The sequence below is a fragment of the Pseudophryne corroboree genome, chromosome 2 (assembly GCF_028390025.1).
Source record: "Pseudophryne corroboree isolate aPseCor3 chromosome 2, aPseCor3.hap2, whole genome shotgun sequence".
NCBI classification, from domain to species: domain Eukaryota; kingdom Metazoa; phylum Chordata; class Amphibia; order Anura; family Myobatrachidae; genus Pseudophryne; species Pseudophryne corroboree.
In genome coordinates, this window is record NC_086445.1 from 1019004581 (window position 1) to 1019031657 (window position 27077).

General features: G+C 62.6%; 1 protein-coding gene across 2 annotated transcripts in view; it reads right to left on the bottom strand.

Moving 5' to 3' along the window:
- The window catches only part of ACP6 (acid phosphatase 6, lysophosphatidic), a 92787-nt gene that overhangs the window by 18187 nt on the left and 47523 nt on the right, over positions 1–27077 (bottom strand). For both annotated transcript variants that reach the window (XM_063956700.1, XM_063956699.1), the window contains exons 8-10: positions 24237–24337; positions 23854–23949; positions 23038–23203 (exon numbers count right to left, since the gene is read on the bottom strand). In XM_063956700.1, the coding sequence (XP_063812770.1) occupies positions 23038–23203; positions 23854–23949; positions 24237–24337 (363 nt within the window). The remainder of the gene's footprint in view (positions 1–23037; positions 23204–23853; positions 23950–24236; positions 24338–27077) is intronic.

Below are 27077 nucleotides of genomic sequence, written 5' to 3' on the forward strand. Positions count from 1 at the left end.
CGCTCCCTGGGCTGGTGAGAGAGAGAAAGAGGCCCCGCTCCCTGGGCTGGTGAGAGAGAGAAAGAGGCCCCGCTCCCTGGGCTGGTGCGAGAGAGAGAGAAAGAGGCCCCGCTCCCTGGGCTGGTGAGAGAGAGAGAAAGAGGCCCCGCTCCCTGGGCTGGTGAGAGAGAGAGCGAGAGAGAGGCCCCGCTCCCTGGGCTGGTGAGAGAGAGAAGAGGCCCCGCTCCCTGGGCTGGTGAGAGAGAGAGAAGAGGCCCCGCTCCCTGGGCTGGTGAGAGAGAAGAGGCCCCGCTCCCTGGGCTGGTGAGAGAGAGAGGCCCCGCTCCCTGGCTGGTGAGAGAGAGAGGCCCCGCTCCCTGGGCTGTGAGAGAGAGGAGGCCCCGCTCCCTGGGCTGGTGAGAGAGAGAGGCCCCGCTCCCTGGGCTGGTGAGAGAGAGAGAAGAGAGGCCCGCTCCCTGGGCTGGTGAGAGAGAAAGAAAGAGGCCCCGCTCCCTGGGCTGGTGAGGAGAGAGAAAGAGGCCCCGCTCCCTGGGCTGGTGAGAGAGAGAGAAAGAGGCCCGCTCCCTGGGCTGGTGAGAGAGAGAGAAAGAGGCCCCGCTCCCTGGGCTGGTGAGAGAGAGAAAGAGGCCCCGCTCCCTGAGCTGGTGAGAGAGAGAAAGAGGCCCCGCTCCCTGGGCTGGTGAGAGAGAGAAAGAGGCCCCGCTCCCTGGGCTGGTGAGAGAGAGAGAAAGAGGCCCCGCTCCCTGGGCTGGTGAGAGAGAGAAAGAGGCCCCGCTCCCTGGGCTGGTGAGAGAGAGAAAGAGCCCCGCTCCCTGGGCTGGTGAGAGAGAGAAAGAGGCCCCGCTCCCTGGGCTGGTGAGAGAGAGAAAGAGGCCCCGCTCCCTGGGCTGGTGAGAGAGAGAGAGAGAAAGAGGCCCCGCTCCCTGGGCTGGTGAGAGAGAGAGAGAAAGAGGCCCCGCTCCCTGGGCTGGTGAGAGAGAGAGAGAAAGAGGCCCCGCTCCCTGGGCTGGTGAGAAGAGAGAGAGGCCCCGCTCCCTGGGCTGGTGAGAGAGAGAGAGAGGCCCCGCTCCCTGGGCTGGTGAGAGAGAGAGAGAGGCCCCGCTCCCTGGGCTGGTGAGAGAGAGAGAGAAAGAGGCCCCGCTCCCTGGGCTGGTGAGAGAGAGAGAGAGAAGAGGCCCCGCTCCCTGGGCTGGTGAGAGAGAGAGAGAAGAGGCCCCGCTCCCTGGGCTGGTGAGAGAGAGAGAAAGAGGCCCCGCTCCCTGGGCTGGTGAGAGAGAGAGAGAGAAAGAGGCCCCGCTCCTTGGGCTGGTGAGAGAGAAAGAGGCCCCCGCTCCTTGGGCTGGTGAGAGAGAAAGAGGCCCCGCTCCCTGGGCTGGTGAGAGAGAGAAAGAGGCCCCGCTCCCTGGGCTGGTGAGAGAGAGAGAGAAAGAGGGCCCCGCTCCCTGGGCTGGTAAGAGAGAGAGAGGCCCCGCTCCCTGGGCTGGTAGAGAGAGAGAGAGGCCCCGCTCCCTGGGCTGGTGAGAGAGAGAGGCCACGCTCCCTGGGCTGGTGAGAGAGGCCCCGCTCCCTGGGCTGGTGAGAGAGAGAGGCCCCGCTCCCTGGGCTGGTGAGAGAGAGAAAGAGGCCCCGCTCCCTGGGCTGGTGAGAGAGAAAGAAAGAGGCCCCGCTCCCTGGGCTGGAGAGAGAGAGAGAGAGAAAGAGGCCCCGCTCCCTGGGCTGGTGAGAGAGAGAGAAAGAGGCCCCCGCTCCCTGGGCTGGTGAGAGAGAGAGAGAAAGAGGCCCCGCTCCTTGGGCTGGTGAGAGAGAAAGAGGCCCCGCTCCCTGGGCTGGTGAGAGAGAGAAAGAGGCCCCGCTCCCTGGGCTGGTGAGAGAGAGAAAGAGGCCCCGCTCCCTGAGCTGGTGAGAGAGAGAGAAAGAGGCCCCGCTCCCTGGCTGGTGAGAGAGAGAAAGAGGCCCCGCTCCCTGGGCTGGTGAGAGAGAGAGAAAGAGGCCCCGCTCCCTGGGCTGGTGAGAGAGAGAAAGAGGCCCGCTCCCTGGGCTGGTGAGAGAGAGAAAGAGGCCCCGCTCCCTGGGCTGGTGAGAGAGAGAGAAAGAGGCCCCGCTCCCTGGGCTGGTGAGAGAGAGAGAAAGAGGCCCCGCTCCCTGGGCTGGTGAGAGAGAGAGAAAGAGGCCCCGCTCCCTGGGCTGGTGAGAGAGACGAGAGAGAGAGAGGCCCCGCTCCTTGGGCTGGTGAGAGAGAAAGAGGGCCCCGCTCCCTGGGCTGGTGAGAGAGAGAAAGAGGCCCCGCTCCCTGGGCTGGTGAGAGAGAAAGAGGCCCCGCTCCCTGGGCTGGTAAGAGAGAGAGAGAGGCCCCGCTCCCTGGGCTGGTGAGAGAGAGAGGCCCCGCTCCCTGGGCTGGTGAGAGAGAGAAAGAGGCCCCGCTCCCTGGGCTGGTGAGAGAGAAAGAAAGAGGCCCCGCTCCCTGGGCTGGTGAGAGAGAAAGAAAGAGGCCCCGCTCCCTGGGCTGGTGAGAGAGAGAGAAAGAGGCCCCGCTCCCTGGGCTGGTGAGAGAGAGAGAAAGAGGCCCCGCTCCCTGGGCTGGTGAGAGAGAGAGAAGAGGCCCCGCTCCCTGAGCTGGTGAGAGAGAGAAAGAGGCCCCGCTCCCTGGGCTGGTGAGAGAGAGAAAGAGGCCCCGCTCCCTGGGCTGGTGAGAGAGAGAGAAAGAGGCCCCGCTCCCTGGGCTGGTGAGAGAGAGAAAGAGGCCCCGCTCCCTGGGCTGGTGAGAGAGAGAAAGAGGCCCGCTCCCTGGGCTGGTGAGAGAGAGAAAGAGGCCCCGCTCCCTGGGCTGGTGAGAGAGAGAAAGAGGCCCCGCTCCCTGGGCTGGTGAGAGAGAGAAAGAGGCCCCGCTCCCTGGGCTGGTGAGAGAGAAGAGGCCCCGCTCCCTGGGCTGGTGAGAGAGAAAGAGGCCCCGCTCCCTGGGCTGGTGAGAGAGAAAGAGAAAGAGGCCCCGCTCCCTGGGCTGGTGAGAGAGAGAGAGAAAGAGGCCCCGCTCCCTGGGCTGGTGAGAGAGAAAGAGGCCCCGCTCCCTGGGCTGGTGAGAGAGAAAGAGAAAGAGGCCCCGCTCCCTGGGCTGGTGAGAGAGAAGAGGCCCCACTCCCTGGGCTGGTGAGAGAGAAAGAGGCCCCGCTCCCTGGGCTGGTGAGAGAGAAAGAGGCCCCGCTCCCTGGGCTGGTGAGAGAGAAAGAGGCCCCGCTCCCTGGGCTGGTGAGAGAGAAAGAGGCCCCGCTCCCTGGGCTGGTGAGAGAGAAAGAGAAAGAGGCCCCGCTCCCTGGGCTGGTGAGAGAGAGAGAGAAAGAGGCCCCGCTCCCTGGGCTGGTGAGAGAGAGAGAGAGAAAGAGGCCCCGCTCCCTGGGCTGGTGAGAGAGAGAGAGAGAAAGAGGCCCCGCTCCCTGGGCTGGTGAGAGAGAGAGAGAGAAAGAGGCCCCGCTCCCTGGGCTGGTGAGAGAGAGAGAGAAAGAGGCCCCGCTCCCTGGGCTGGTGAGAGAGAGAGAGAGAGAAAGAGGCCCCGCTCCCTGGGCTGGTGAGAGAGAGAGAAAGAGGCCCCGCTCCCTGGGCTGGTGAGAGAGCGAGAGAAAGAGGCCCCGCTCCCTGGGCTGGTGAGAGAGAGAGAGAAAGAGGCCCCGCTCCCTGGGCTGGTGAGAAAGAGAAAGAGGCCCCGCTCCCTGGGCTGGTGAGAGAGAGAGAGAGGCCCCGCTCCCTGGGCTGGTGAGAGAGAGAGAGAGGCCCCGCTCCCTGGGCTGGTGAGAGAGAGAGAAAGAGGCCCCGCTCCCTGGGCTGGTGAGAGAGAGAGAGAGAGAAAGAGGCCCCGCTCCCTGGGCTGGTGAGAGAGAGAGAGAGAGAGAGAGGGCCCCGCTCCCTGGGCTGGTGAGAGAGAGAGAGAGAGGCCCCGCTCCCTGGGCTGGTGAGAGAGAGAGAGAGAAAGAGGCCCCGCTCCTTGGGCTGGTGAGAGAGAAAGAGGCCCCGCTCCTTGGGCTGGTGAGAGAGAAAGAGGCCCCGCTCCCTGGGCTGGTGAGAGAGAAAGAGGCCCCGCTCCCTGGGCTGGTAAGAGAGAGGAGAGGCCCCGATCCCTGGGCTGGTGAGAGAGAGAGGCCCCGCTCCCTGGGCTGGTGAGAGAGAGAGAGGCCCCGCTCCCTGGGCTGGTGAGAGAGAGAAAGAGGCCCCGCTCCCTGGGCTGGTGAGAGAGAGAGAAAGAGGCCCCGCTCCTGAGCTGGTGAGAGAGAGAAAGAGGGCCCGCTCCCTGGGCTGGTGAGAGAGAGAAAGAGGCCCCGCTCCCTGGGCTGGTGAGAGAGAGAGAAAGAGGCCCCGCTCCCTGGGCTGGTGAGAGAGAGAAAGAGGCCCGCTCCCTGGGCTGGTGAGAGAGAGAAAGAGGCCCCGCTCCCTGGGCTGGTGAGAGAGAGAAGAGGCCCCGCTCCCTGGGCTGGTGAGAGAGAGAGAAAGAGGCCCCGCTCCCTGGGCTGGTGAGAGAGAGAGAGAAAGAGGCCCCGCTCCTGGGCTGGTGAGAGAGAGAGAAAGAGGCCCCGCTCCCTGGGCTGGTGAGAGAGAGAGAAAGAGGCCCCGCTCCCTGGGCTGGTGAGAGAGAGAGAGAAGAGGCCCCGCTCCCTGGGCTGGTGAGAGAGAAGAAAGAGGCCCCGCTCCCTGGGCTGGTGAGAGAGAGAGAGAGAAAGAGGCCCCGCTCCCTGGGCTGGTGAGAGAGAGAGAGAGAAAGAGGCCCCGCTCCCTGGGCTGGTGAGAGAGAGAGAGAGAAAGAGGCCCCGCTCCCTGGGCTGGTGAGAGAGAGAGAGAGAAAGAGGCCCCGCTCCCTGGGCTGGTGAGAGAGAGAGAGAGAAAGAGGCCCCGCTCCCTGGGCTGGTGAGAGAGAGAGAGAGAAAGAGGCCCCGCTCCCTGGGCTGGTGAGAGAGAGAGAGAAAGAGGCCCCGCTCCCTGGGCTGGGTGAGAGAGAGAGAGAAAGAGGCCCCGCTCCCTGGGCTGGTGAGAAAGAGAGAAAGGCCCCGCTCCCTGGGCTGGTGAGAGAGAGAGAGAGCCCCGCTCCCTGGGCTGAGAGAGAGAGAGAGGCCCCGCTCCCTGGGCTGGTGAGAGAGAGAAAGAGGCCCCGCTCCCTGGGCTGGTGAGAGAGAGAGAGAGAAAGAGGCCCCGCTCCCTGGGCTGGTGAGAGAGAGAAAGAGGCCCCGCTCCTGGGCTGGTGAGAGAGAGAGAGAAAGAGGCCCCGCTCCCTGGGCTGGTGAGAGAGAGAGAGAGAAAGAGCCCCGCTCCTTGGGCTGGTGAGAGAGAAAGAGGCCCCGCTCCTTGGGCTGGTGAGAGAGAAAGAGGCCCCGCTCCCTGGGCTGGTGAGAGAGAGAAGAGGCCCCGCTCCCTGGGCTGGTGAGAGAGAGAGAAAGAGCCCCGCTCCCTGGGCTGGTAAGAGAGAGAGAGGCCCCGCTCCCTGGGCTGGTGAGAGAGAGAGGCCCCGCTCCCTGGGCTGGTGAGAGAGGCCCCGCTCCCTGGGCTGGTGAGAGAGAGAGGCCCCGCTCCCTGGGCTGGTGAGAGAGAAAGAAAGAGGCCCCGCTCCTGGGCTGGAGAGAGAGAGAGAGAGAGAGAGAAAGAGGCCCCGCTCCCTGGGCTGGTGAGAGAGAGAGAGAAAGAGGCCCCGCTCCCTGGGCTGGTGAGAGAGAGAGAGAAAGAGGCCCCGCTCCTTGGGCTGGTGAGAGAGAAAGAGGCCCCGCTCCCTGGGCTGGTGAGAGAGAGAAAGAGGCCCCGCTCCCTGGGCTGGTGAGAGAGAGAAAGAGGCCCCGCTCCCTGAGCTGGTGAGAGAGAGAAAGAGGCCCCGCTCCCTGGGCTGGTGAGAGAGAGAGAAAGAGGCCCCGCTCCCTGGGCTGGTGAGAGAGAGAGAAAGAGGCCCCGCTCCCTGGGCTGGTGAGAGAGAGAAAGAGGCCCCGCTCCCTGGGCTGGTGAGAGAGAGAAAGAGGCCCCGCTCCCTGGGCTGGTGAGAGAGAGAGAGAAAGAGGCCCCGCTCCCTGGGCTGGTGAGAGAGAGAGAAAGAGGCCCCGCTCCCTGGGCTGGTGAGAGAGAGAGAGGCCCCGCTCCTTGGGCTGGTGAGAGAGAAAGAGGCCCCGCTCCCTGGGCTGGTGAGAGAGAGAAAGAGGCCCCGCTCCTGGGCTGGTGAGAGAGAAAGAGGCCCCGCTCCCTGGGCTGGTGAGAGAGAGAGGCCCCGCTCCCTGGGCTGGTGAGAGAGAGAGGCCCCGCTCCCTGGGCTGGTGAGAGAGAGAGGCCCCGCTCCCTGGGCTGGTGAGAGAGAGAGAAAGAGGCCCCGCTCCCTGGGCTGGTGAGAGAGAAAGAAAGAGGCCCCGCTCCCTGGCTGGTGAGAGAGAGAGAAGAGGCCCCGCTCCCTGGGCTGGTGAGAGAGAGAGAAAGAGGCCCCGCTCCCTGGGCTGGTGAGAGAGAGAGAAAGAGGCCCCGCTCCCTGGGCTGGTGAGAGAGAGAAAGAGGCCCCGCTCCCTGAGCTGGTGAGAGAGAGAAAGAGGCCCCGCTCCCTGGGCTGGTGAGAGAGAGAAAGAGGCCCCGCTCCCTGGGCTGGTGAGAGAGAGAGAAAGAGGCCCCGCTCCCTGGGCTGGTGAGAGAGAGAAAGAGGCCCCGCTCCCTGGGCTGGTGAGAGAAAGAGGCCCCGCTCCCTGGGCTGGTGAGAGAGAGAAGAGCCCCGCTCCCTGGGCTGGTGAGAGAGAGAAAGAGGCCCCGCTCCCTGGGCTGGTGAGAGAGAGAGAGAAAGAGGCCCCGCTCCCTGGGCTGGTGAGAGAGAGAGAGAAAGAGGCCCGCTCCCTGGGCTGGTGAGAGAGAGAGAGAAAGAGGCCCCGCTCCCTGGGCTGGTGAGAAAGAGAGAGAGGCCCCGCTCCCTGGGCTGGTGAGAGAGAGAGAGAGGCCCCGCTCCCTGGGCTGGTGAGAGAGAGAGAGAGGCCCCGCTCCCTGGGCTGGTGAGAGAGAGAGAGAAAGAGGCCCCGCTCCCTGGGCTGGTGAGAGAGAGAGAGAGAAAGAGGCCCCGCTCCTGGGCTGGTGAGAGAGAGAGAGAAAGAGGCCCCGCTCCCTGGGCTGGTGAGAGAGAGAGAAAGAGGCCCCGCTCCCTGGGCTGGTGAGAGAGAGAGAGAGAGAAGAGGCCCCGCTCCTTGGGCTGGTGAGAGAGAAAGAGGCCCCGCTCCTTGGGCTGGTGAGAGAGAAAGAGGCCCCGCTCCCTGGGCTGGTGAGAGAGAGAAAGAGGCCCCGCTCCCTGGGCTGGTGAGAGAGAGAGAAAGAGGCCCCGCTCCCTGGGCTGGTAAGAGAGAGAGAGGCCCCGCTCCCTGGGCTGGTGAGAGAGAGAGGCCCCGCTCCCTGGGCTGGTGAGAGAGGCCCCGCTCCCTGGGCTGGTGAGAGAGAGAGGCCCCGCTCCCTGGGCTGGTGAGAGAGAGAAGAGGCCCCGCTCCCTGGGCTGGTGAGAGAGAAAGAAAGAGGCCCCGCTCCCTGGGCTGGAGAGAGAGAGAGAGAGAAAGAGGCCCCGCTCCCTGGGCTGGTGAGAGAGAGAGAAAGAGGCCCCGCTCCCTGGGCTGGTGAGAGAGAGAGAGAAAGAGGCCCCGCTCCTTGGGCTGGTGAGAGAGAAAGAGGCCCCGCTCCCTGGGCTGGTGAGAGAGAGAAAGAGGCCCCGCTCCCTGGGCTGGTGAGAGAGAGAAGAGGCCCCGCTCCCTGAGCTGGTGAGAGAGAAAGAGGCCCCGCTCCCTGGGCTGGTGAGAGAGAGAAAGAGGCCCCGCTCCCTGGGCTGGTGAGAGAGAGAGAGAGGCCCCGCTCCCTGGGCTGGTGAGAGAGAGAGAAAGAGGCCCCCGCTCCCTGGGCTGGTGAGAGAGAGAGAGAGAAAGAGGCCCCGCTCCCTGGGCTGGTGAGAGAGAGAGAGAAAGAGGCCCCGCTCCCTGGGCTGGTGAGAGAGAGAGAGAAAGAGGCCCCGCTCCCTGGGCTGGTGAGAGAGAGAGAGAGAAAGAGGCCCCGCTCCTTGGGCTGGTGAGAGAGAAAGAGGGCCCCGCTCCTTGGGCTGGTGAGAGAGAAGAGGCCCCGCTCCTTGGGCTGGTGAGAGAGAAAGAGGCCCCGCTCCTGGGCTGGTGAGAGAGAGAAAGAGGCCCCGCTCCCTGGGCTGGTGAGAGAGAGAGAAAGAGGCCCCGCTCCCTGGGCTGGTAAGAGAGAGAGAGGCCCCGCTCCCTGGGCTGGTGAGAGAGAGAGGCCCCGCTCCCTGGGCTGGTGAGAGAGGCCCCGCTCCCTGGGCTGGTGAGAGAGAGAGGCCCCGCTCCCTGGGCTGGTGAGAGAGAGAAAGAGGCCCCGCTCCCTGGGCTGGTGAGAGAGAAAGAAAGAGGCCCCGCTCCCTGGGCTGGAGAGAGAGAGAGAGAGAGAGAGAAGAGGCCCCGCTCCCTGGGCTGGTGAGAGAGAGAGAGAAAGAGGCCCCGCTCCCTGGGCTGGTGAGAGAGAGAGAAAGAGGCCCCGCTCCTTGGGCTGGTGAGAGAGAAAGAGGCCCCGCTCCCTGGGCTGGTGAGAGAGAGAAAGAGGCCCCGCTCCCTGGGCTGGTGAGAGAGAGAAAGAGGCCCCGCTCCCTGAGCTGGTGAGAGAGAGAAAGAGGCCCCGCTCCCTGGGCTGGTGAGAGAGAGAGAAAGAGGCCCCGCTCCCTGGGCTGGTGAGAGAGAGAGAAAGAGGCCCCGCTCCCTGGGCTGGTGAGAGAGAGAAAGAGGCCCCGCTCCCTGGGCTGGTGAGAGAGAGAAAGAGGCCCCGCTCCCTGGGCTGGTGAGAGAGAGAGAGAAAGAGGCCCCGCTCCCTGGGCTGGTGAGAGAGAGAGAAAGAGGCCCCGCTCCCTGGGCTGGTGAGAGAGAGAGAGAGAGAGAGAGGCCCCGCTCCTTGGGCTGGTGAGAGAGAAAGAGGCCCCGCTCCCTGGGCTGGTGAGAGAGAGAGAAAGAGGCCCCGCTCCCTGGGCTGGTGAGAGAGAAAGAGGCCCCGCTCCCCTGGGCTGGTGAGAGAGAGAGGCCCCGCTCCCTGGGCTGGTGAGAGAGAGGCCCCGCTCCCTGGGCTGGTGAGAGAGAGAGGCCCCGCTCCCTGGGCTGGTGAGAGAGAGAGAAAGAGGCCCCGCTCCCTGGGCTGGTGAGAGAGAAGAAAGAGGCCCCGCTCCCTGGGCTGGTGAGAGAGAGAGAAAGAGGCCCCCGCTCCCTGGGCTGGTGAGAGAGAGAGAAAGAGGCCCCGCTCCCTGGGCTGGTGAGAGAGAGAGAAAGAGGCCCCGCTCCCTGGGCTGGTGAGAGAGAGAAGAGGCCCCGCTCCCTGAGCTGGTGAGAGAGAGAAAGAGGCCCCGCTCCCTGGGCTGGTGAGAGAGAGAAAGAGGCCCCGCTCCCTGGGCTGGTGAGAGAGAGAGAAAGAGGCCCCGCTCCCTGGGCTGGTGAGAGAGAGAAAGAGGCCCCGCTCCCTGGGCTGGTGAGAGAGAGAAAGAGGCCCCGCTCCCTGGGCTGGTGAGAGAGAGAAAGAGGCCCCGCTCCCTGGGCTGGTGAGAGAGAGAAAGAGGCCCCGCTCCCTGGGCTGGTGAGAGAGAGAGAGAGAAAGAGGCCCCGCTCCCTGGGCTGGTGAGAGAGAGAGAAAGAGGCCCCGCTCCCTGGGCTGGTGAGAGAGAGAGAGAAAGAGGCCCCGCTCCCTGGGCTGGTGAGAAAGAGAGAGAGGCCCCGCTCCCTGGGCTGGTGAGAAAGAGAGAGAGGCCCCGCTCCCTGGGCTGGTGAGAGAGAGAGAGAGGCCCCGCTCCCTGGGCTGGTGAGAGAGAGAGAGAGGCCCCGCTCCCTGGGCTGGTGAGAGAGAGAGAGAAAGAGGCCCCGCTCCCTGGGCTGGTGAGAGAGAGAGAGAAAGAGGCCCCGCTCCCTGGGCTGGTGAGAGAGAGAGAGAAAGAGGCCCCGCTCCCTGGGCTGGTGAGAGAGAGAGAAAGAGGCCCCGCTCCCTGGGCTGGTGAGAGAGAGAGAGAGAAAGAGGCCCCGCTCCTTGGGCTGGTGAGAGAGAGAAGAGGCCCCGCTCCTTGGGCTGGTGAGAGAGAAAGAGGCCCCGCTCCCTGGGCTGGTGAGAGAGAGAAAGAGGCCCCGCTCCCTGGGCTGGTGAGAGAGAGAGAAAGAGGCCCCGCTCCCTGGGCTGGTACAGAGAGAGAGAGGCCCCGCTCCCTGGGCTGGTGAGAGAGAGAGGCCCCGCTCCCTGGGCTGGTGAGAGAGGCCCCGCTCCCTGGGCTGGTGAGAGAGAGAGGCCCCGCTCCCTGGGCTGGTGAGAGAGAGAAAGAGGCCCCGCTCCCTGGGCTGGTGAGAGAGAAAGAAAGAGGCCCCGCTCCCTGGGCTGGAGAGAGAGAGAGAGAGAAAGAGGCCCCGCTCCCTGGGCTGGTGAGAGAGAGAGAAAGAGGCCCCGCTCCCTGGGCTGGTGAGAGAGAGAGAGAAAGAGCCCCGCTCCTTGGGCTGGTGAGAGAGAAAGAGGCCCCGCTCCCTGGGCTGGTGAGAGAGAGAAAGAGGCCCCGCTCCCTGGGCTGGTGAGAGAGAGAAAGAGGCCCCGCTCCCTGAGCTGGTGAGAGAGAGAAAGAGGCCCCGCTCCCTGGGCTGGTGAGAGAGAGAAAGAGGCCCCGCTCCCTGGGCTGGTGAGAGAGAGAGAAAGAGGCCCCGCTCCCTGGGCTGGTGAGAGAGAGAAAGAGGCCCCGCTCCCTGGGCTGGTGAGAGAGAGAAAGAGGCCCCGCTCCCTGGGCTGGTGAGAGAGAGAGAAAGAGGCCCCGCTCCCTGGGCTGGTGAGAGAGAGAGAAAGAGGCCCCGCTCCCTGGGCTGGTGAGAGAGAGAGAGAGAGAGAGGCCCCGCTCCTTGGGCTGGTGAGAGAGAAAGAGGCCCCGCTCCCTGGGCTGGTGAGAGAGAGAAAGAGGCCCCGCTCCCTGGGCTGGTGAGAGAGAGAAAGAGGCCCCGCTCCCTGGGCTGGTGAGAGAGAGAAAGAGGCCCCGCTCCCTGGGCTGGTGAGAGAGAGAAAGAGGCCCCGCTCCCTGGGCTGGTGAGAGAGAGAAAGAGGCCCCGCTCCCTGGGCTGGTGAGAGAGAAAGAGGCCCCGCTCCCTGGGCTGGTGAGAGAGAAAGAGGCCCCCGCTCCCTGGGCTGGTGAGAGAGAAAGAGGCCCCGCTCCCTGGGCTGGTGAGAGAGAAAGAGAAAGAGGCCCCGCTCCCTGGGCTGGTGAGAGAGAGAGAGAAAGAGGCCCCGCTCCCTGGGCTGGTGAGAGAGAAAGAGGCCCCGCTCCCTGGGCTGGTGAGAGAGAAAGAGAAAGAGGCCCCGCTCCCTGGGCTGGTGAGAGAGAAAGAGGCCCCGCTCCCTGGGCTGGTGAGAGAGAAAGAGGCCCCGCTCCCTGGGCTGGTGAGAGAGAAAGAGGCCCCGCTCCCTGGGCTGGTGAGAGAGAAAGAGGCCCCGCTCCCTGGGCTGGTGAGAGAGAAAGAGGCCCCGCTCCCTGGGCTGGTGAGAGAGAAAGAGAAAGAGGCCCCGCTCCCTGGGCTGGTGAGAGAGAGAGAAAGAGGCCCCGCTCCCTGGGCTGGTGAGAGAGAGAGAAAGAGGCCCCGCTCCCTGGGCTGGTGAGAGAGAGAGAAAGAGGCCCCGCTCCCTGGGCTGGTGAGAGAGAGAGAAAGAGGCCCCGCTCCCTGGGCTGGTGAGAGAAAGAGGCCCCGCTCCCTGGGCTGGTGAGAGAGAGAGAAAGAGGCCCCGCTCCCTGGGCTGGTGAGAGAGAGAGAGAAAGAGGCCCCGCTCCCTGGGCTGGCGAGAGAGAAAGATAAAGAGGCCCCGCTCCCTGGGCTGGTGAGAGAGAAAGAGGCCCCGCTCCCTGGGCTGGCGAAAGAGGCCCCGCTCCCTGGGCTGGTGAGAGAGAAAGAGGCCCCGCTCCCTGGGCTGGTGAGAGAGAAAGAGGCCCCGCTCCCTGGGCTGGTGAGAGAGAAAGAGGCCCCGCTCCCTGGGCTGCTGAGAGAAAGAGGCCCCGCTCCCTGGGCTGCTGAGAGAAAGAGGCCCCGCTCCCTGGGCTGGTGAGAGAGAGAGGCCCCGCTCCCTGGGCTGGTGAGAGAGAGAGGCCCCGCTCCCTGGGCTGGTGAGAGAGAGAGTCCCCGCTCCCTGGGCTGGTGAGAGAGAGAGAAAGAGGCCCCGCTCCCTGGGCTGGTGAGAGAGAAAGAAAGAGGCCCCGCTCCCTGGGCTGGTGAGAGAGAGAGAAAGAGGCCCCGCTCCCTGGGCTGGTGAGAGAGAGAGAAAGAGGCCCCGCTCCCTGGGCTGGTGAGAGAGAGAGAAAGAGGCCCCGCTCCCTGGGCTGGTGAGAGAGAGAAAGAGGCCCCGCTCCCTGAGCTGGTGAGAGAGAGAAAGAGGCCCCGCTCCCTGGGCTGGTGAGAGAGAGAAAGAGGCCCCGCTCCCTGGGCTGGTGAGAGAGAGAAAGAGGCCCCGCTCCCTGGGCTGGTGAGAGAGAGAGAAAGAGGCCCCGCTCCCTGGGCTGGTGAGAGAGAGAAAGAGGCCCCGCTCCCTGGGCTGGTGAGAGAGAGAAAGAGGCCCCGCTCCCTGGGCTGGTGAGAGAGAGAAAGAGGCCCCGCTCCCTGGGCTGGTGAGAGAGAGAAAGAGGCCCCGCTCCCTGGGCTGGTGAGAGAGAGAGAGAAAGAGGCCCCGCTCCCTGGGCTGGTGAGAGAGAGAGAGAAAGAGGCCCCGCTCCCTGGGCTGGTGAGAGAGAGAGAGAAAGAGGCCCCGCTCCCTGGGCTGGTGAGAAAGAGAGAGAGGCCCCGCTCCCTGGGCTGGTGAGAGAGAGAGAGAGGCCCCGCTCCCTGGGCTGGTGAGAGAGAGAGAGAGGCCCCGCTCCCTGGGCTGGTGAGAGAGAGAGAGAAAGAGGCCCCGCTCCCTGGGCTGGTGAGAGAGAGAGAGAGAAAGAGGCCCCGCTCCCTGGGCTGGTGAGAGAGAGAGAGAAAGAGGCCCCGCTCCCTGGGCTGGTGAGAGAGAGAGAAAGAGGCCCCGCTCCCTGGGCTGGTGAGAGAGAGAGAGAGAAAGAGGCCCCGCTCCTTGGGCTGGTGAGAGAGAAAGAGGCCCCGCTCCTTGGGCTGGTGAGAGAGAAAGAGGCCCCGCTCCCTGGGCTGGTGAGAGAGAGAAAGAGGCCCCGCTCCCTGGGCTGGTGAGAGAGAGAGAAAGAGGCCCCGCTCCCTGGGCTGGTAAGAGAGAGAGAGGCCCCGCTCCCTGGGCTGGTGAGAGAGAGAGGCCCCGCTCCCTGGGCTGGTGAGAGAGGCCCCGCTCCCTGGGCTGGTGAGAGAGAGAGGCCCCGCTCCCTGGGCTGGTGAGAGAGAGAAAGAGGCCCCGCTCCCTGGGCTGGTGAGAGAGAAAGAAAGAGGCCCCGCTCCCTGGGCTGGAGAGAGAGAGAGAGAGAAAGAGGCCCCGCTCCCTGGGCTGGTGAGAGAGAGAGAAAGAGGCCCCGCTCCCTGGGCTGGTGAGAGAGAGAGAGAAAGAGGCCCCGCTCCTTGGGCTGGTGAGAGAGAAAGAGGCCCCGCTCCCTGGGCTGGTGAGAGAGAGAAAGAGGCCCCGCTCCCTGGGCTGGTGAGAGAGAGAAAGAGGCCCCGCTCCCTGAGCTGGTGAGAGAGAGAAAGAGGCCCCGCTCCCTGGGCTGGTGAGAGAGAGAAAGAGGCCCCGCTCCCTGGGCTGGTGAGAGAGAGAGAAAGAGGCCCCGCTCCCTGGGCTGGTGAGAGAGAGAAAGAGGCCCCGCTCCCTGGGCTGGTGAGAGAGAGAAAGAGGCCCCGCTCCCTGGGCTGGTGAGAGAGAGAGAAAGAGGCCCCGCTCCCTGGGCTGGTGAGAGAGAGAGAAAGAGGCCCCGCTCCCTGGGCTGGTGAGAGAGAGAGAGAGAGAGAGAGAGGCCCCGCTCCTTGGGCTGGTGAGAGAGAAAGAGGCCCCGCTCCCTGGGCTGGTGAGAGAGAGAAAGAGGCCCCGCTCCCTGGGCTGGTGAGAGAGAAAGAGGCCCCGCTCCCTGGGCTGGTAAGAGAGAGAGAGAGGCCCCGCTCCCTGGGCTGGTAAGAGAGAGAGAGAGGCCCCGCTCCCTGGGCTGGTGAGAGAGAGAGAAAGAGGCCCCGCTCCCTGGGCTGGTGAGAGAGAAAGAAAGAGGCCCCGCTCCCTGGGCTGGTGAGAGAGAAAGAAAGAGGCCCCGCTCCCTGGGCTGGTGAGAGAGAGAGAAAGAGGCCCCGCTCCCTGGGCTGGTGAGAGAGAGAGAAAGAGGCCCCGCTCCCTGGGCTGGTGAGAGAGAGAAAGAGGCCCCGCTCCCTGAGCTGGTGAGAGAGAGAAAGAGGCCCCGCTCCCTGGGCTGGTGAGAGAGAGAAAGAGGCCCCGCTCCCTGGGCTGGTGAGAGAGAGAGAAAGAGGCCCCGCTCCCTGGGCTGGTGAGAGAGAGAAAGAGGCCCCGCTCCCTGGGCTGGTGAGAGAGAGAAAGAGGCCCCGCTCCCTGGGCTGGTGAGAGAGAGAAAGAGGCCCCGCTCCCTGGGCTGGTGAGAGAGAGAAAGAGGCCCCGCTCCCTGGGCTGGTGAGAGAGAAAGAGGCCCCGCTCCCTGGGCTGGTGAGAGAGAAAGAGGCCCCGCTCCCTGGGCTGGTGAGAGAGAAAGAGAAAGAGGCCCCGCTCCCTGGGCTGGTGAGAGAGAGAGAGAAAGAGGCCCCGCTCCCTGGGCTGGTGAGAGAGAAAGAGGCCCCGCTCCCTGGGCTGGTGAGAGAGAAAGAGAAAGAGGCCCCGCTCCCTGGGCTGGTGAGAGAGAAAGAGGCCCCGCTCCCTGGGCTGGTGAGAGAGAAAGAGGCCCCGCTCCCTGGGCTGGTGAGAGAGAAAGAGGCCCCGCTCCCTGGGCTGGTGAGAGAGAAAGAGGCCCCGCTCCCTGGGCTGGTGAGAGAGAAAGAGGCCCCGCTCCCTGGGCTGGTGAGAGAGAAAGAGAAAGAGGCCCCGCTCCCTGGGCTGGTGAGAGAGAGAGAAAGAGGCCCCGCTCCCTGGGCTGGTGAGAGAGAGAGAAAGAGGCCCCGCTCCCTGGGCTGGTGAGAGAGAGAGAAAGAGGCCCCGCTCCCTGGGCTGGTGAGAGAAAGAGGCCCCGCTCCCTGGGCTGGTGAGAGAGAGAGAAAGAGGCCCCGCTCCCTGGGCTGGTGAGAGAGAGAGAGAAAGAGGCCCCGCTCCCTGGGCTGGCGAGAGAGAAAGATAAAGAGGCCCCGCTCCCTGGGCTGGTGAGAGAGAAAGAGGCCCCGCTCCCTGGGCTGGCGAAAGAGGCCCCGCTCCCTGGGCTGGTGAGAGAGAAAGAGGCCCCGCTCCCTGGGCTGGTGAGAGAGAAAGAGGCCCCGCTCCCTGGGCTGGTGAGAGAGAAAGAGGCCCCGCTCCCTGGGCTGGTGAGAGAAAGAGGCCCCGCTCCCTGGGCTGCTGAGAGAAAGAGGCCCCGCTCCCTGGGCTGCTGAGAGAAAGAGGCCCCGCTCCCTGGGCTGCTGAGAGAGAAAGAGGCCCCGCTCCCTGGGCTGGTGAGAGAGAGAAAGAGGCCCCGCTCCCTGAGCTGGTGAGAGAGAGAAAGAGGCCCCGCTCCCTGAGCTGGTGAGAGAGAGAAAGAGGCCCCGCTCCCTGGGCTGGTGAGAGAGAGAAAGAGGCCCCGCTCCCTGGGCTGGTGAGAGAGAGAGAGAGAGAAAGAGGCCCCGCTCCCTGGGCTGGTGAGAGAGAGAAAGAGGCCCCGCTCCCTGGGCTGGTGAGAGAGAAAGAGGCCCCGCTCCCTGGGCTGGTGAGAGAGAAAGAGGCCCCGCTCCCTGGGCTGGTGAGAGAGAAAGAGGCCCCGCTCCCTGGGCTGGTGAAAGAGAAAGAGGCCCCGCTCCCTGGGCTGGTGAGAGAGAAAGAGAAAGAGGCCCCGCTCCCTGGGCTGGTGAGAGAGAGAGAAAGAGGCCCCGCTCCCTGGGCTGGTGAGAGAGAAAGAGGCCCCGCTCCCTGGGCTGGTGAGAGAGAAAGAGAAAGAGGCCCCGCTCCCTGGGCTGGTGAGAGAGAAAGAGGCCCCGCTCCCTGGGCTGGTGAGAGAGAAAGAGGCCCCGCTCCCTGGGCTGGTGAGAGAGAAAGAGGCCCCGCTCCCTGGGCTTGTGAGAGAGAAAGAGAAAGAGGCCCCGCTCCCTGGGCTGGTGAGAGAGAGAAAGAGGCCCCGCTCCCTGGGCTGGTGAGAGAGAGAGAAAGAGGCCCCGCTCCCTAGGCTGGTGAGAGAGAGAGAAAGAGGCCCCGCTCCCTGGGCTGGTGAGAGAAAGAGGCCCCGCTCCCTGGGCTGGTGAGAGAGAGAGAAAGAGGCCCCGCTCCCTGGGCTGGTGAGAGAGAGAAAGAGGCCCCGCTCCCTGGGCTGGTGAGAGAGAGAGAGAAAGAGGCCCCGCTCCCTGGGCTGGTGAGAGAGAAAGAGGCCCCGCTCCCTGGGCTGGTGAGAGAGAAAGAGGCCCCGCTCCCTGGGCTGGTGAGAGAGAAAGAGGCCCCGCTCCCTGGGCTGGTGAGAGAGAAAGAGGCCCCGCTCCCTGGGCTGGTGAGAGAGAAAGAGGCCCCGCTCCCTGGGCTGCTGAGAGAAAGAGGCCCCGCTCCCTGGGCTGCTGAGAGAAAGAGGCCCCGCTCCCTGGGCTGCTGAGAGAGAAAGAGGCCCCGCTCCCTGGGCTGGTGAGAGAGAGAAAGAGGCCCCGCTCCCTGGGCTGGTGAGAGAGAGAAAGAGGCCCCGCTCCCTAGGCTGGTGAGAGAGAGAGAAAGAGGCCCCGCTCCCTGGGCTGGTGAGAGAAAGAGGCCCCGCTCCCTGGGCTGGTGAGAGAGAGAGAAAGAGGCCCCGCTCCCTGGGCTGGTGAGAGAGAGAAAGAGGCCCCGCTCCCTGGGCTGGTGAGAGAGAGAGAGAAAGAGGCCCCGCTCCCTGGGCTGGTGAGAGAGAAAGAGGCCCCGCTCCCTGGGCTGGTGAGAGAGAAAGAGGCCCCGCTCCCTGGGCTGGTGAGAGAGAAAGAGGCCCCGCTCCCTGGGCTGGTGAGAGAGAAAGAGGCCCCGCTCCCTGGGCTGGTGAGAGAGAAAGAGGCCCCGCTCCCTGGGCTGGTGAGAGAGAAAGAGGCCCCGCTCCCTGGGCTGCTGAGAGAAAGAGGCCCCGCTCCCTGGGCTGCTGAGAGAAAGAGGCCCCGCTCCCTGGGCTGGTGAGAGAGAGAAAGAGGCCCCGCTCCCTGGGCTGGTGAGAGAGAGAAAGAGGCCCCGCTCCCTGGGCTGGTGAGAGAGAGAAAGAGGCCCCGCTCCCTGGGCTGGTGAGAGAGAGAAAGAGGCCCCGCTCCCTGGGCTGGTGAGAGAGAGAAAGAGGCCCCGCTCCCTGGGCTGGTGAGAGAGAGAAAGAGGCCCCGCTCCCTGGGCTGGTGAGAGAGAGAGAAAGAGGCCCCGCTCCCTGGGCTGGTGAGAGAGAGAAAGAGGCCCCGCTCCCTGGGCTGGTGAGAGAGAGAAAGAGGCCCCGCTCCCTGGGCTGGTGAGAGAGAGAAAGAGGCCCCGCTCCCTGGGCTGGTGAGAGAGAGAAAGAGGCCCCGCTCCCTGGGCTGGTGAGAGAGAGAAAGAGGCCCCGCTCCCTGGGCTGGTGAGAGAGAGAAAGAGGCCCCGCTCCCTGGGCTGGTGAGAGAGAGAAAGAGGCCCCGCTCCCTGGGCTGGTGAGAGAGAGAAAGAGGCCCCGCTCCCTGGGCTGGTGAGAGAGAGAAAGAGGCCCCGCTCCCTGGGCTGGTGAGAGAGAGAAAGAGGCCCCGCTCCCTGGGCTGGTGAGAGAGAGAAAGAGGCCCCGCTCCCTGGGCTGGTGAGAGAGAGAAAGAGGCCCCGCTCCCTGGGCTGGTGAGAGAGAGAAAGAGGCCCCGCTCCCTGGGCTGGTGAGAGAGAGAGAGAGAGAAAGAGGCCCCGCTCCCTGGGCTGGTGAGAGAGAAAGAGGCCCCGCTCCCTGGGCTGGTGAGAGAGAAAGAGGCCCCGCTCCCTGGGCTGGTGAGAGAGAAAGAGGCCCCGCTCCCTGGGCTGGTGAGAGAGAAAGAGGCCCCGCTCCCTGGGCTGGTGAGAGAGAAAGAGGCCCCGCTCCCTGGGCTGGTGAAAGAGAAAGAGGCCCCGCTCCCTGGGCTGGTGAGAGAGAAAGAGAAAAAGGCCCCGCTCCCTGGGCTGGTGAGAGAGAGAGAAAGAGGCCCCGCTCCCTGGGCTGGTGAGAGAGAAAGAGGCCCCGCTCCCTGGGCTGGTGAGAGAGAAAGAGAAAGAGGCCCCGCTCCCTGGGCTGGTGAGAGAGAAAGAGGCCCCGCTCCCTGGGCTGGTGAGAGAGAAAGAGGCCCCGCTCCCTGGGCTGGTGAGAGAGAAAGAGGCCCCGCTCCCTGGGCTTGTGAGAGAGAAAGAGAAAGAGGCCCCGCTCCCTGGGCTGGTGAGAGAGAGAGAAAGAGGCCCCGCTCCCTGGGCTGGTGAGAGAGAGAGAAAGAGGCCCCGCTCCCTAGGCTGGTGAGAGAGAGAGAAAGAGGCCCCGCTCCCTGGGCTGGTGAGAGAAAGAGGCCCCGCTCCCTGGGCTGGTGAGAGAAAGAGGCCCCGCTCCCTGGGCTGGTGAGAGAGAGAGAAAGAGGCCCCGCTCCCTGGGCTGGTGAGAGAGAGAGAAAGAGGCCCCGCTCCCTGGGCTGGTGAGAGAGAGAGAGAAAGAGGCCCCGCTCCCTGGGCTGGTGAGAGAGAAAGAGGCCCCGCTCCCTGGGCTGGTGAGAGAGAAAGAGGCCCCGCTCCCTGGGCTGGTGAGAGAGAAAGAGGCCCCGCTCCCTGGGCTGCTGAGAGAAAGAGGCCCCGCTCCCTGGGCTGCTGAGAGAAAGAGGCCCCGCTCCCTGGGCTGGTGAGAGAGAGAAAGAGGCCCCGCTCCCTGGGCTGGTGAGAGAGAGAAAGAGGCCCCGCTCCCTGGGCTGGTGAGAGAGAGAAAGAGGCCCCGCTCCCTGGGCTGATGAGAGAGAGAAAGAGGCCCCGCTCCCTGGGCTGGTGAGAGAGAGAAAGAGGCCCCGCTCCCTGGGCTGGTGAGAGAGAGAAAGAGGCCCCGCTCCCTGGGCTGGTGAGAGAGAGAAAGAGGCCCCGCTCCCTGGGCTGGTGAGAGAGAGAAAGAGGCCCCGCTCCCTGGGCTGGTGAGAGAGAGAAAGAGGCCCCGCTCCCTGGGCTGGTGAGAGAGAGAAAGAGGCCCCGCTCCCTGGGCTGGTGAGAGAGAGAAAGAGGCCCCGCTCCCTGGGCTGGTGAGAGAGAGAAAGAGGCCCCGCTCCCTGGGCTGGTGAGAGAGAGAAAGAGGCCCCGCTCCCTGGGCTGGTGAGAGAGAGAAAGAGGCCCCGCTCCCTGGGCTGGTGAGAGAGAGAAAGAGGCCCCGCTCCCTGGGCTGGTGAGAGAGAGAAAGAGGCCCCGCTCCCTGGGCTGGTGAGAGAGAGAAAGAGGCCCCGCTCCCTGGGCTGGTGAGAGAGAGAAAGAGGCCCCGCTCCCTGGGCTGGTGAGAGAGAGAAAGAGGCCCCGCTCCCTGGGCTGGTGAGAGAGAGAAAGAGGCCCCGCTCCCTGGGCTGGTGAGAGAGAGAAAGAGGCCCCGCTCCCTGGGCTGGTGAGAGAGAGAAAGAGGCCCCGCTCCCTGGGCTGGTGAGAGAGAGAAAGAGGCCCCGCTCCCTGGGCTGGTGAGAGAGAGAAAGAGGCCCCGCTCCCTGGGCTGGTGAGAGAGAGAAAGAGGCCCCGCTCCCTGGGCTGGTGAGAGAGAGAAAGAGGCCCCGCTCCCTGGGCTGGTGAGAGAGAGAAAGAGGCCCCGCTCCCTGGGCTGGTGAGAGAGAGAAAGAGGCCCCGCTCCCTGGGCTGGTGAGAGAGAGAAAGAGGCCCCGCTCCCTGGGCTGGTGAGAGAGAGAAAGAGGCCCCGCTCCCTGGGCTGGTGAGAGAGAGAAAGAGGCCCCGCTCCCTGGGCTGGTGAGAGAGAGAAAGAGGCCCCGCTCCCTGGGCTGGTGAGAGAGAGAAAGAGGCCCCGCTCCCTGGGCTGGTGAGAGAGAGAAAGAGGCCCCGCTCCCTGGGCTGGTGAGAGAGAGAAAGAGGCCCCGCTCCCTGGGCTGGTGAGAGAGAGAAAGAGGCCCCGCTCCCTGGGCTGGTGAGAGAGAGAAAGAGGCCCCGCTCCCTGGGCTGGTGAGAGAGAGAAAGAGGCCCCGCTCCCTGGGCTGGTGAGAGAGAGAAAGAGGCCCCGCTCCCTGGGCTGGTGAGAGAGAGAAAGAGGCCCCGCTCCCTGGGCTGGTGAGAGAGAGAAAGAGGCCCCGCTCCCTGGGCTGGTGAGAGAGAGAAAGAGGCCCCGCTCCCTGGGCTGGTGAGAGAGAGAAAGAGGCCCCGCTCCCTGGGCTGGTGAGAGAGAGAAAGAGGCCCCGCTCCCTGGGCTGGTGAGAGAGAGAGAAAGAGGCCCCGCTCCCTGGGCTGGTGAGAGAGAGAAAGAGGCCCCGCTCCCTGGGCTGGTGAGAGACAGAAAGAGGCCCCGCTCCCTGGGCTGGTGAGAGACAGAAAGAGGCCCCGCTCCCTGGGCTGGTGAGAGAAAGAGGCCCCGCTCCCTGGGCTGGTGAGAGAAAGAGGCCCCGCTCCCTGGGCTGGTGAGAGAAAGAGGCCCCGCTCCCTGGGCTGGTGAGAGAAAGAGGCCTCGCTCCCTGGGGAGGTCAAAAAATGAGACCTCACTCGCCCTGGGTGGTGAAAGAATGAGGCCTCACTCGCCCTGGGTGGTGAAAGAATGAGGCCTCACTCGACCTGGGTGGTGAAAGAATGAGGCCTCACTCGCCCTGGGTGGTGAAAGAATGAGGCCTCACTCGCCCTGGGTGGTGAAAGAATGAGGCCTCACTCGCCCTGGGTGGTGAAAGAATGAGGCCTCACTCGCCCTGGGTGGTGAAAGAATGAGGCCTCACTCGCCCTGGGTGGTGAAAGAATGAGGCCTCGCTCACCCTGGGTGGTGAAAGAATGAGGCCTCGCTTACTGGGGAGGCAAGAGAAAGGGGCCTCGCTCCCTGAGGTGGTGAGAGAAGGCGGCCTCGCTCTCCCTGGGTGGTGAGAGAAGGCGGCCTCGCTCTCCCTGGGTGGTGAGAGAAGGCGGCCTCGCTCTCCCTGGGTGGTGAGAGAAGGCGGCCTCGCTCTCCCTGGGTGGTGAGAGAAGGCGGCCTCGCTCCCCCTGGGTGGTGAGAGAATGAGGCCTCGCTCACTGGGGAGGTCAAAGAATGAGGCCTCACTCCCCCTGGGTTGGCGAGAGAAGGCGGCCTCGCTCCCTGGGGTGGCGAGAGAAGGCGGCTTCGCTCCCTGGGGTGGCGAGAGAAGGCGGCCTCGCTCCCTGCTGGGTAGGTTAAGATAAAGCGGTCTCGCTCCCCCAGCGTGGTGAAAGAATGAGGCGACACTACTTGGGGAGGCTAAAGAAAGAGGGCGCGCTTCCTGGAGAGGTGAGAGAAAGTTACCCCGCTCCCTGGGCTGGTGAGAGAAAGTTACCCCGCTCCCTGGGCTGGTGAGAGAAAGAGGCCCCCGCTCCCTGGGCTGGTGAGAGAAAGAGGCCCCGCTCCCTGGGCTGGTGAGAGAAAGAGGCCCTGAGAAGGCGGCCTCGCTCCCTGGGGTGGCGAGAGAAGGCGGCCTCGCTCCCTGGGATGGCGAGAGAAGGCGGCCTCGCTCCCTGGGCTGGCGAGAGAAGGCGGCCTCGCTCCCTGGGCTGGCGAGAGAAGGCGGCCTCGCTCCCTGGGCTGGCGAGAGAAGGCGGCCTCGCTCCCTGGGCTGGCGAGAGAAGGCGGCCTCGCTCCCTGGGCTGGCGAGAGAAGGCGGCCTCGCTCCCTGGGCTGGCGAGAGAAGGCGGCCTCGCTCCCTGGGCTGGCGAGAGAAGGCGGCCTCGCTCCCTGGGCTGGCGAGAGAAGGCGGCCTCGCTCCCTGGGCTGGCGAGAGAAGGCGGCCTCGCTCCCTGGGCTGGCGAGAGAAGGCGGCCTCGCTCCCTGGGCTGGCGAGAGAAGGCGGCCTCGCTCCCTGGGCTGGCGAGAGAAGGCGGCCTCGCTCCCTGGGCTGGCGAGAGAAGGCGGCCTTGCTCACTTCTGGGCAGGTTAAGATAAAGCGGTCTCGCTCCCCCAGCGTGGTGAGAGAATGAGGCGACACTCCCTGGGGAGGTTAAAGAATGAGGCCGTGCTTACTGGGGAGGTGAGAGAGAGGCCTCGCTCCCTGGGCTGGTGAGAGAAGGCAACCTCACTCCCCCTGGGCGGTGAAAGAATGAGGCCTCGCTTCCTAGGGAGGCGAGAGAAAGCAGCCTCGCTCCCTGAGGTGGCGAGAAGGCGGCCTTGCTCTTCCTGGGTGGTGAGAGTATGAGGCCTCACTCGCCCTAGGTGGTGAAAGGAGGCGGCCTCGCTCCCTGGGGTGGCGAGAGAAGGCGGCCTCGCTCCCCCTGGGTGGTGAGAGAATGAGGCCTCGCTCCCCCTGGGTGGTGAGAGAATGAGGCCTCGCTCCCCCTGGGTGGTGAGAGAATGAGGCCTCGCTCCCTGGGGAGGTCAAATAATGAGTCCTCACTCCCTGGGCTGGCGAGAGAAGGCGGCCTCGCTCCCTGGGGTGGACTGAATTGAGGATTATATTTATTTCTCCATGAGGGGAAATCACAGGGAAATTAGGCAATAATAGGAAAATAAATACAGTTTTTCGTAGTTTCCATATAGTGATTCCAATGAGATTATTGCTCTTCACCCCTACAACTCTGTGCTCCTCAGCAATGTTATCAGCAATCTATTGCTACAATACCTGCCTCACACATTGCTTGACACTTCTACCAGGATCGGCCTCACAATCGGCTGCATTACATCCTACCGTGACCAATGTTTTGTTTTATTATTTTACCCCCCTCCCTCCAACCTCCAGTGTGATATTTCTTTATATTACACCCCCGCTGGTGATAGAACGGATTTCCTCCATAACAGACGGGGACACAGCAGACATATGGCCAGGTAACAGACTCCTGGGTGCGGTCGTATCACATAAGATGAGGTCATCTGAAGGGAACAATCCTATACACACAGATACTGTAAAGAAATGTCTGACTTACCTCCCCATTGTAGCTGAGACGGGCAAACCACTCCCTGGAGAGCCGGTGCTGGTACAGGTCCAAGGTCAGGTCAGCAGCATAAGGCGGCCACTTCCGGTCAAAGATCCCGAGGGCCATAAGAAGAGGTATTAGGGTCACATCATGCGCGGCGTAGAGGTAAAGCTTCCTGGGGACGGAAATAGAGACAACCCTGAGTCCCCAGAACAACCCGAGTAATGGCCTAGTCTATAGCTGGTCACTGGCGCCCACTGCGGCCATCTCCCATAAACATCTGTAGTAATAGTTCTAACACCAGTTCAGAAGGACACAGACACAACGGCACCACATAACTACTGTACAGCCAGAGGGAGATATCCATCATCCGGTGATTGTGGGAAATCTCTGCACAGTCACATGACTCGTGGGCCTTTTCTGGGTACCTGGGCTGTGTAAGAAAAAAAGAGAGACATTGTTTCCCCCAGCACCCTGAATGATAACAGTAGCCAGATATAAATCCCACATAATATCAGAATTCAGAGATCTTGGTCACACATATTTGCGCAAATGTGTGAATAAGCCCCAAAGCCGCATCAAGGAGTCTCTGTATATTTGGAGACGCCTTGATGCGGCTTTGGAGCTTATTCACACATTTGCGCAAATATGTGTAACTAAGATCTCTGAATTCTAATATTATGTGGGATTTATATCTGGTTACTGTTATCATTCAGGGTGCTGGGGGAAAAAATGTCTCTTTTTTTTCTTGCTTAGAAATACCCCTCCCTTTCGAGCACCTGAATGATATCATTAAGCTGATTGAGCATCTACCATTATATATACCTGGGCTGTGTGACAGCTGATCTTCCCTCTGCCACGTCCAGAATGTTGCTCCGCAGGGTGTACAGGAATGACCCCACGCTCAGCTTCAGCACTTCCCTGCAAAACATAACAAATACCAGGTGTCACTGATAATGCGGGGAGCCATTTACTAATGTAGAACGTGCAGGAATTGTCATTTTTGACATCTGGAAGATACCAGTTTTTTGTCAGGAGCCGGACTCATGAAAGGTCACTACAGAGTGGTTACTGAGCGCTATTCATGCACAGTGTCGTACGGAACACTATACAGGACTGCACTGCGCAATTTATACAGGATGTGGTGCTTGCACAGCAGGGTGCCTGAGCCATATTGTCCAACACAGACGGACGAGGGGCATACACACCTTTTATTAGGTCCCATTATATAAGTCACAATGTCGATGGCTCTCTGCTCAGACTTCTGCAGATGGCTCTTATACTTCCGGGAAAAGGGGAAGCCGTGCACCTAGGGAAGAAATACAGCTATGAGCATGACGCGAAGAGGGCACAGGCATTCAGCAATCTGGGAATCATGGCACCCTTCTGCCTCCAGTAATCATATCAGCATTACATCGTGTAGCTGTAATCATGGCTGAAAGTATATGACAAAGGCGCAGTACCTCACTCCGCCACTAGAATGCATAAGCAACTAAGGCAGTGGTTTCCAAACTTTTTTGAATCACGGCGCCCTAGAATATCAGAATTTTTTTCACGGCACCCGTAGGCCACAAATTTCTTCTTGAGAAATTTAGAAAGAAATATTACATTAAGTAGATCGCGTTTATATGTCATACTTAGTGTCAGTTGTGTGGTGAGGGACAAGATTTGCTTCTGTTTGGCCACATTTTATGACTGGCAGCCACCAGCACTGGTTTTGCCTATTATATTGACCATGAATAATTTGAATTGGTCCTGGACCACCAACCCAGGGCACCCCTGCAAGTGTCCCGAGGCACCCCAGGGAGCCACGGCACACAGTTTGGGAACCTCTGAACTAAGGGAATCGTCATCAGCAGCTGTTCCTAAATATCATTGTGGTGGTACCTAAGCGGTGTTTGTCAGACACTGGTTCCACTCTCTGCCGGTGATTTACAGAAGACCCCCAAATAATCTGGACACTTTTACCCCTTCACCCTGTCTGCTATATAATGTAACCTGGTGACTAACAGCTGCACATTACCGACACTAGATGTGAATCATTTATAAACTTACTGATCAGTACTGTTACATCTAGTGTGGACTCGACCAGTAACAATCTATACAATTGCTACCTTATTATTATTATACTTTATTTATATGGCTTTATTTATATGGGTTCCGCAGCGCCCAATTACAGAGTACATATGCACATAATCAAAACAGGAAAACAGCAACTTACAGTTGAAGACAATATAGGACAAGTACAGGGTAAATAGACATAGCTACATCAGCAGATGACACTGGAATAAGTATCAGGTGGCAGAAGATTATTAAAGTTATGGTGGGTACACACTGATAGATGTATCTGCAGATCAATTGATCGGCAGATATATCTATGGACGGATACACTGCCCGATCCGTCGGGGACTGACGTCATGAACTGGGCGGGCGTGTACACACGCCCGCCCAGTTCAGCTGTCAATCACCGCCGGCTGCCGCAGCATGTGTATGGGTGGTCGGCCGACCACCCGTACACACACACACAGCGATGCGCCAATATATTGGTAGATATATTGGCCGTTGGCTGTGCTGCGGGGCCGACGCGATATGTCTGTGAACGACGGAGTTCACAGACATATCGCCCGTACACACTGGCCGACGGACCAGCGATATATCGGTCGTTCAATAAAATGGCCGATATATCGCCCAGTGTGTACGGGCCTTTTGATAAGCACATGAGGGAAGAGGGCCCTGCTCTTGATAGCTTACATTCTAAAGGGGAGGGGTAGACAGACAGGGGTGACACAGATGGGGTACATAGAGGGCATAGAACAGAGGGTTAGGATGAGATTTGGCTGGGTTTGGTGAAGAAGTGGGTCTTGAGAGCCCGTTTGAAGTTTTGTAGAGAGGTGGAGAGTCTGAGGGGGAGAGGATGGGAATTCCAGAGAATTGGAGCAACACGTGAAAAATCTTGGAGGTAGGAGTGGGAGGAGGTAATCAGTAGGCAGGAGAGTCGGCGTGCATTAGCAGATACTTTACGTACAAACTCTCCCTGCGCTACTGATTTACTGACTTATGGCTGACCAGATTTTCACTTACTGACAGCCTATCACACAACGACTAATTCAATGAGGAATAAGAGACCATATTTCATGGCAGCCAATATAACTACATGACTACCAAGCTGCCCCCTTACCCTGTCATTTTAATTTCCTTCACTCTACACTGCACTGTACTGTAGCAATGTTCTGTGTTTATCTGAACATACTCCTTTCTGAACAGCCCTCTACACTCTCTCCTAGATTCTTTCCTGTCTATCCTCAGTGTGCACCTCATCTCTCTCCTCAGCCTGGCAGCTGCTCCCTGTTCCCTCCTCATCTCTCTCCTCAGCCTGGCAGCTGCTCCCTGTTCCCTCCATCCCCTCCTCATCTCTCTCCTCAGCCTGGCAGCTGCTCCCTGTTCCCTCCATCCCCTCCTCATCTCTCTCCTCAGCCTGGCAGCTGCTCCCTGTTCCCTCCATCCCCTCCTCATCTCTCTCCTCAGCCTGGCAGCTGCTCCCTGTTCCCTCCATCCCCTCCTCAGCCTGGCAGCTGCTCCATGTTCCCTCCATCCCCTCCTCATCTCTCTCCTTAGCCAGGCAGCTGCTCCCTCTGTTCCCTCCATCCCCTCCTCAGTGTGCTCCTCATCTCTCTCCTCAGCCTGGCAGCTGCTCCCTGTTCCCTCCATCCCCTCCTCATCTCTCTCCTCAGCCTGGCAGCTGCTCCCTCTGTTCCTTCCATCCCCTCCTCAGTGTGCTCCTTATCTCTCTCCTCAGCCTGGCAGCTGCTCCCTGATCCTTCCATCCCCTCCTCAGTGTGCTCCACATCTCTCTCCTCAGCCTGGCAGCTGCTTCCTGTTCCCTCCATCCCCTCCTCAGTGTGCTCCTCATCTCTCTCCTCAGCCTGGCAGCTGCTCCCTGATCCTTCCATCCCTTCCTCATCTCTCTCCTCAGCCTGGCAGCTGCTCCCTGTTCCCTCCATCCCCTCCTCATCTCTCTCCTTAGCCTGGCAGCTGCTCCCTCTGTTCCC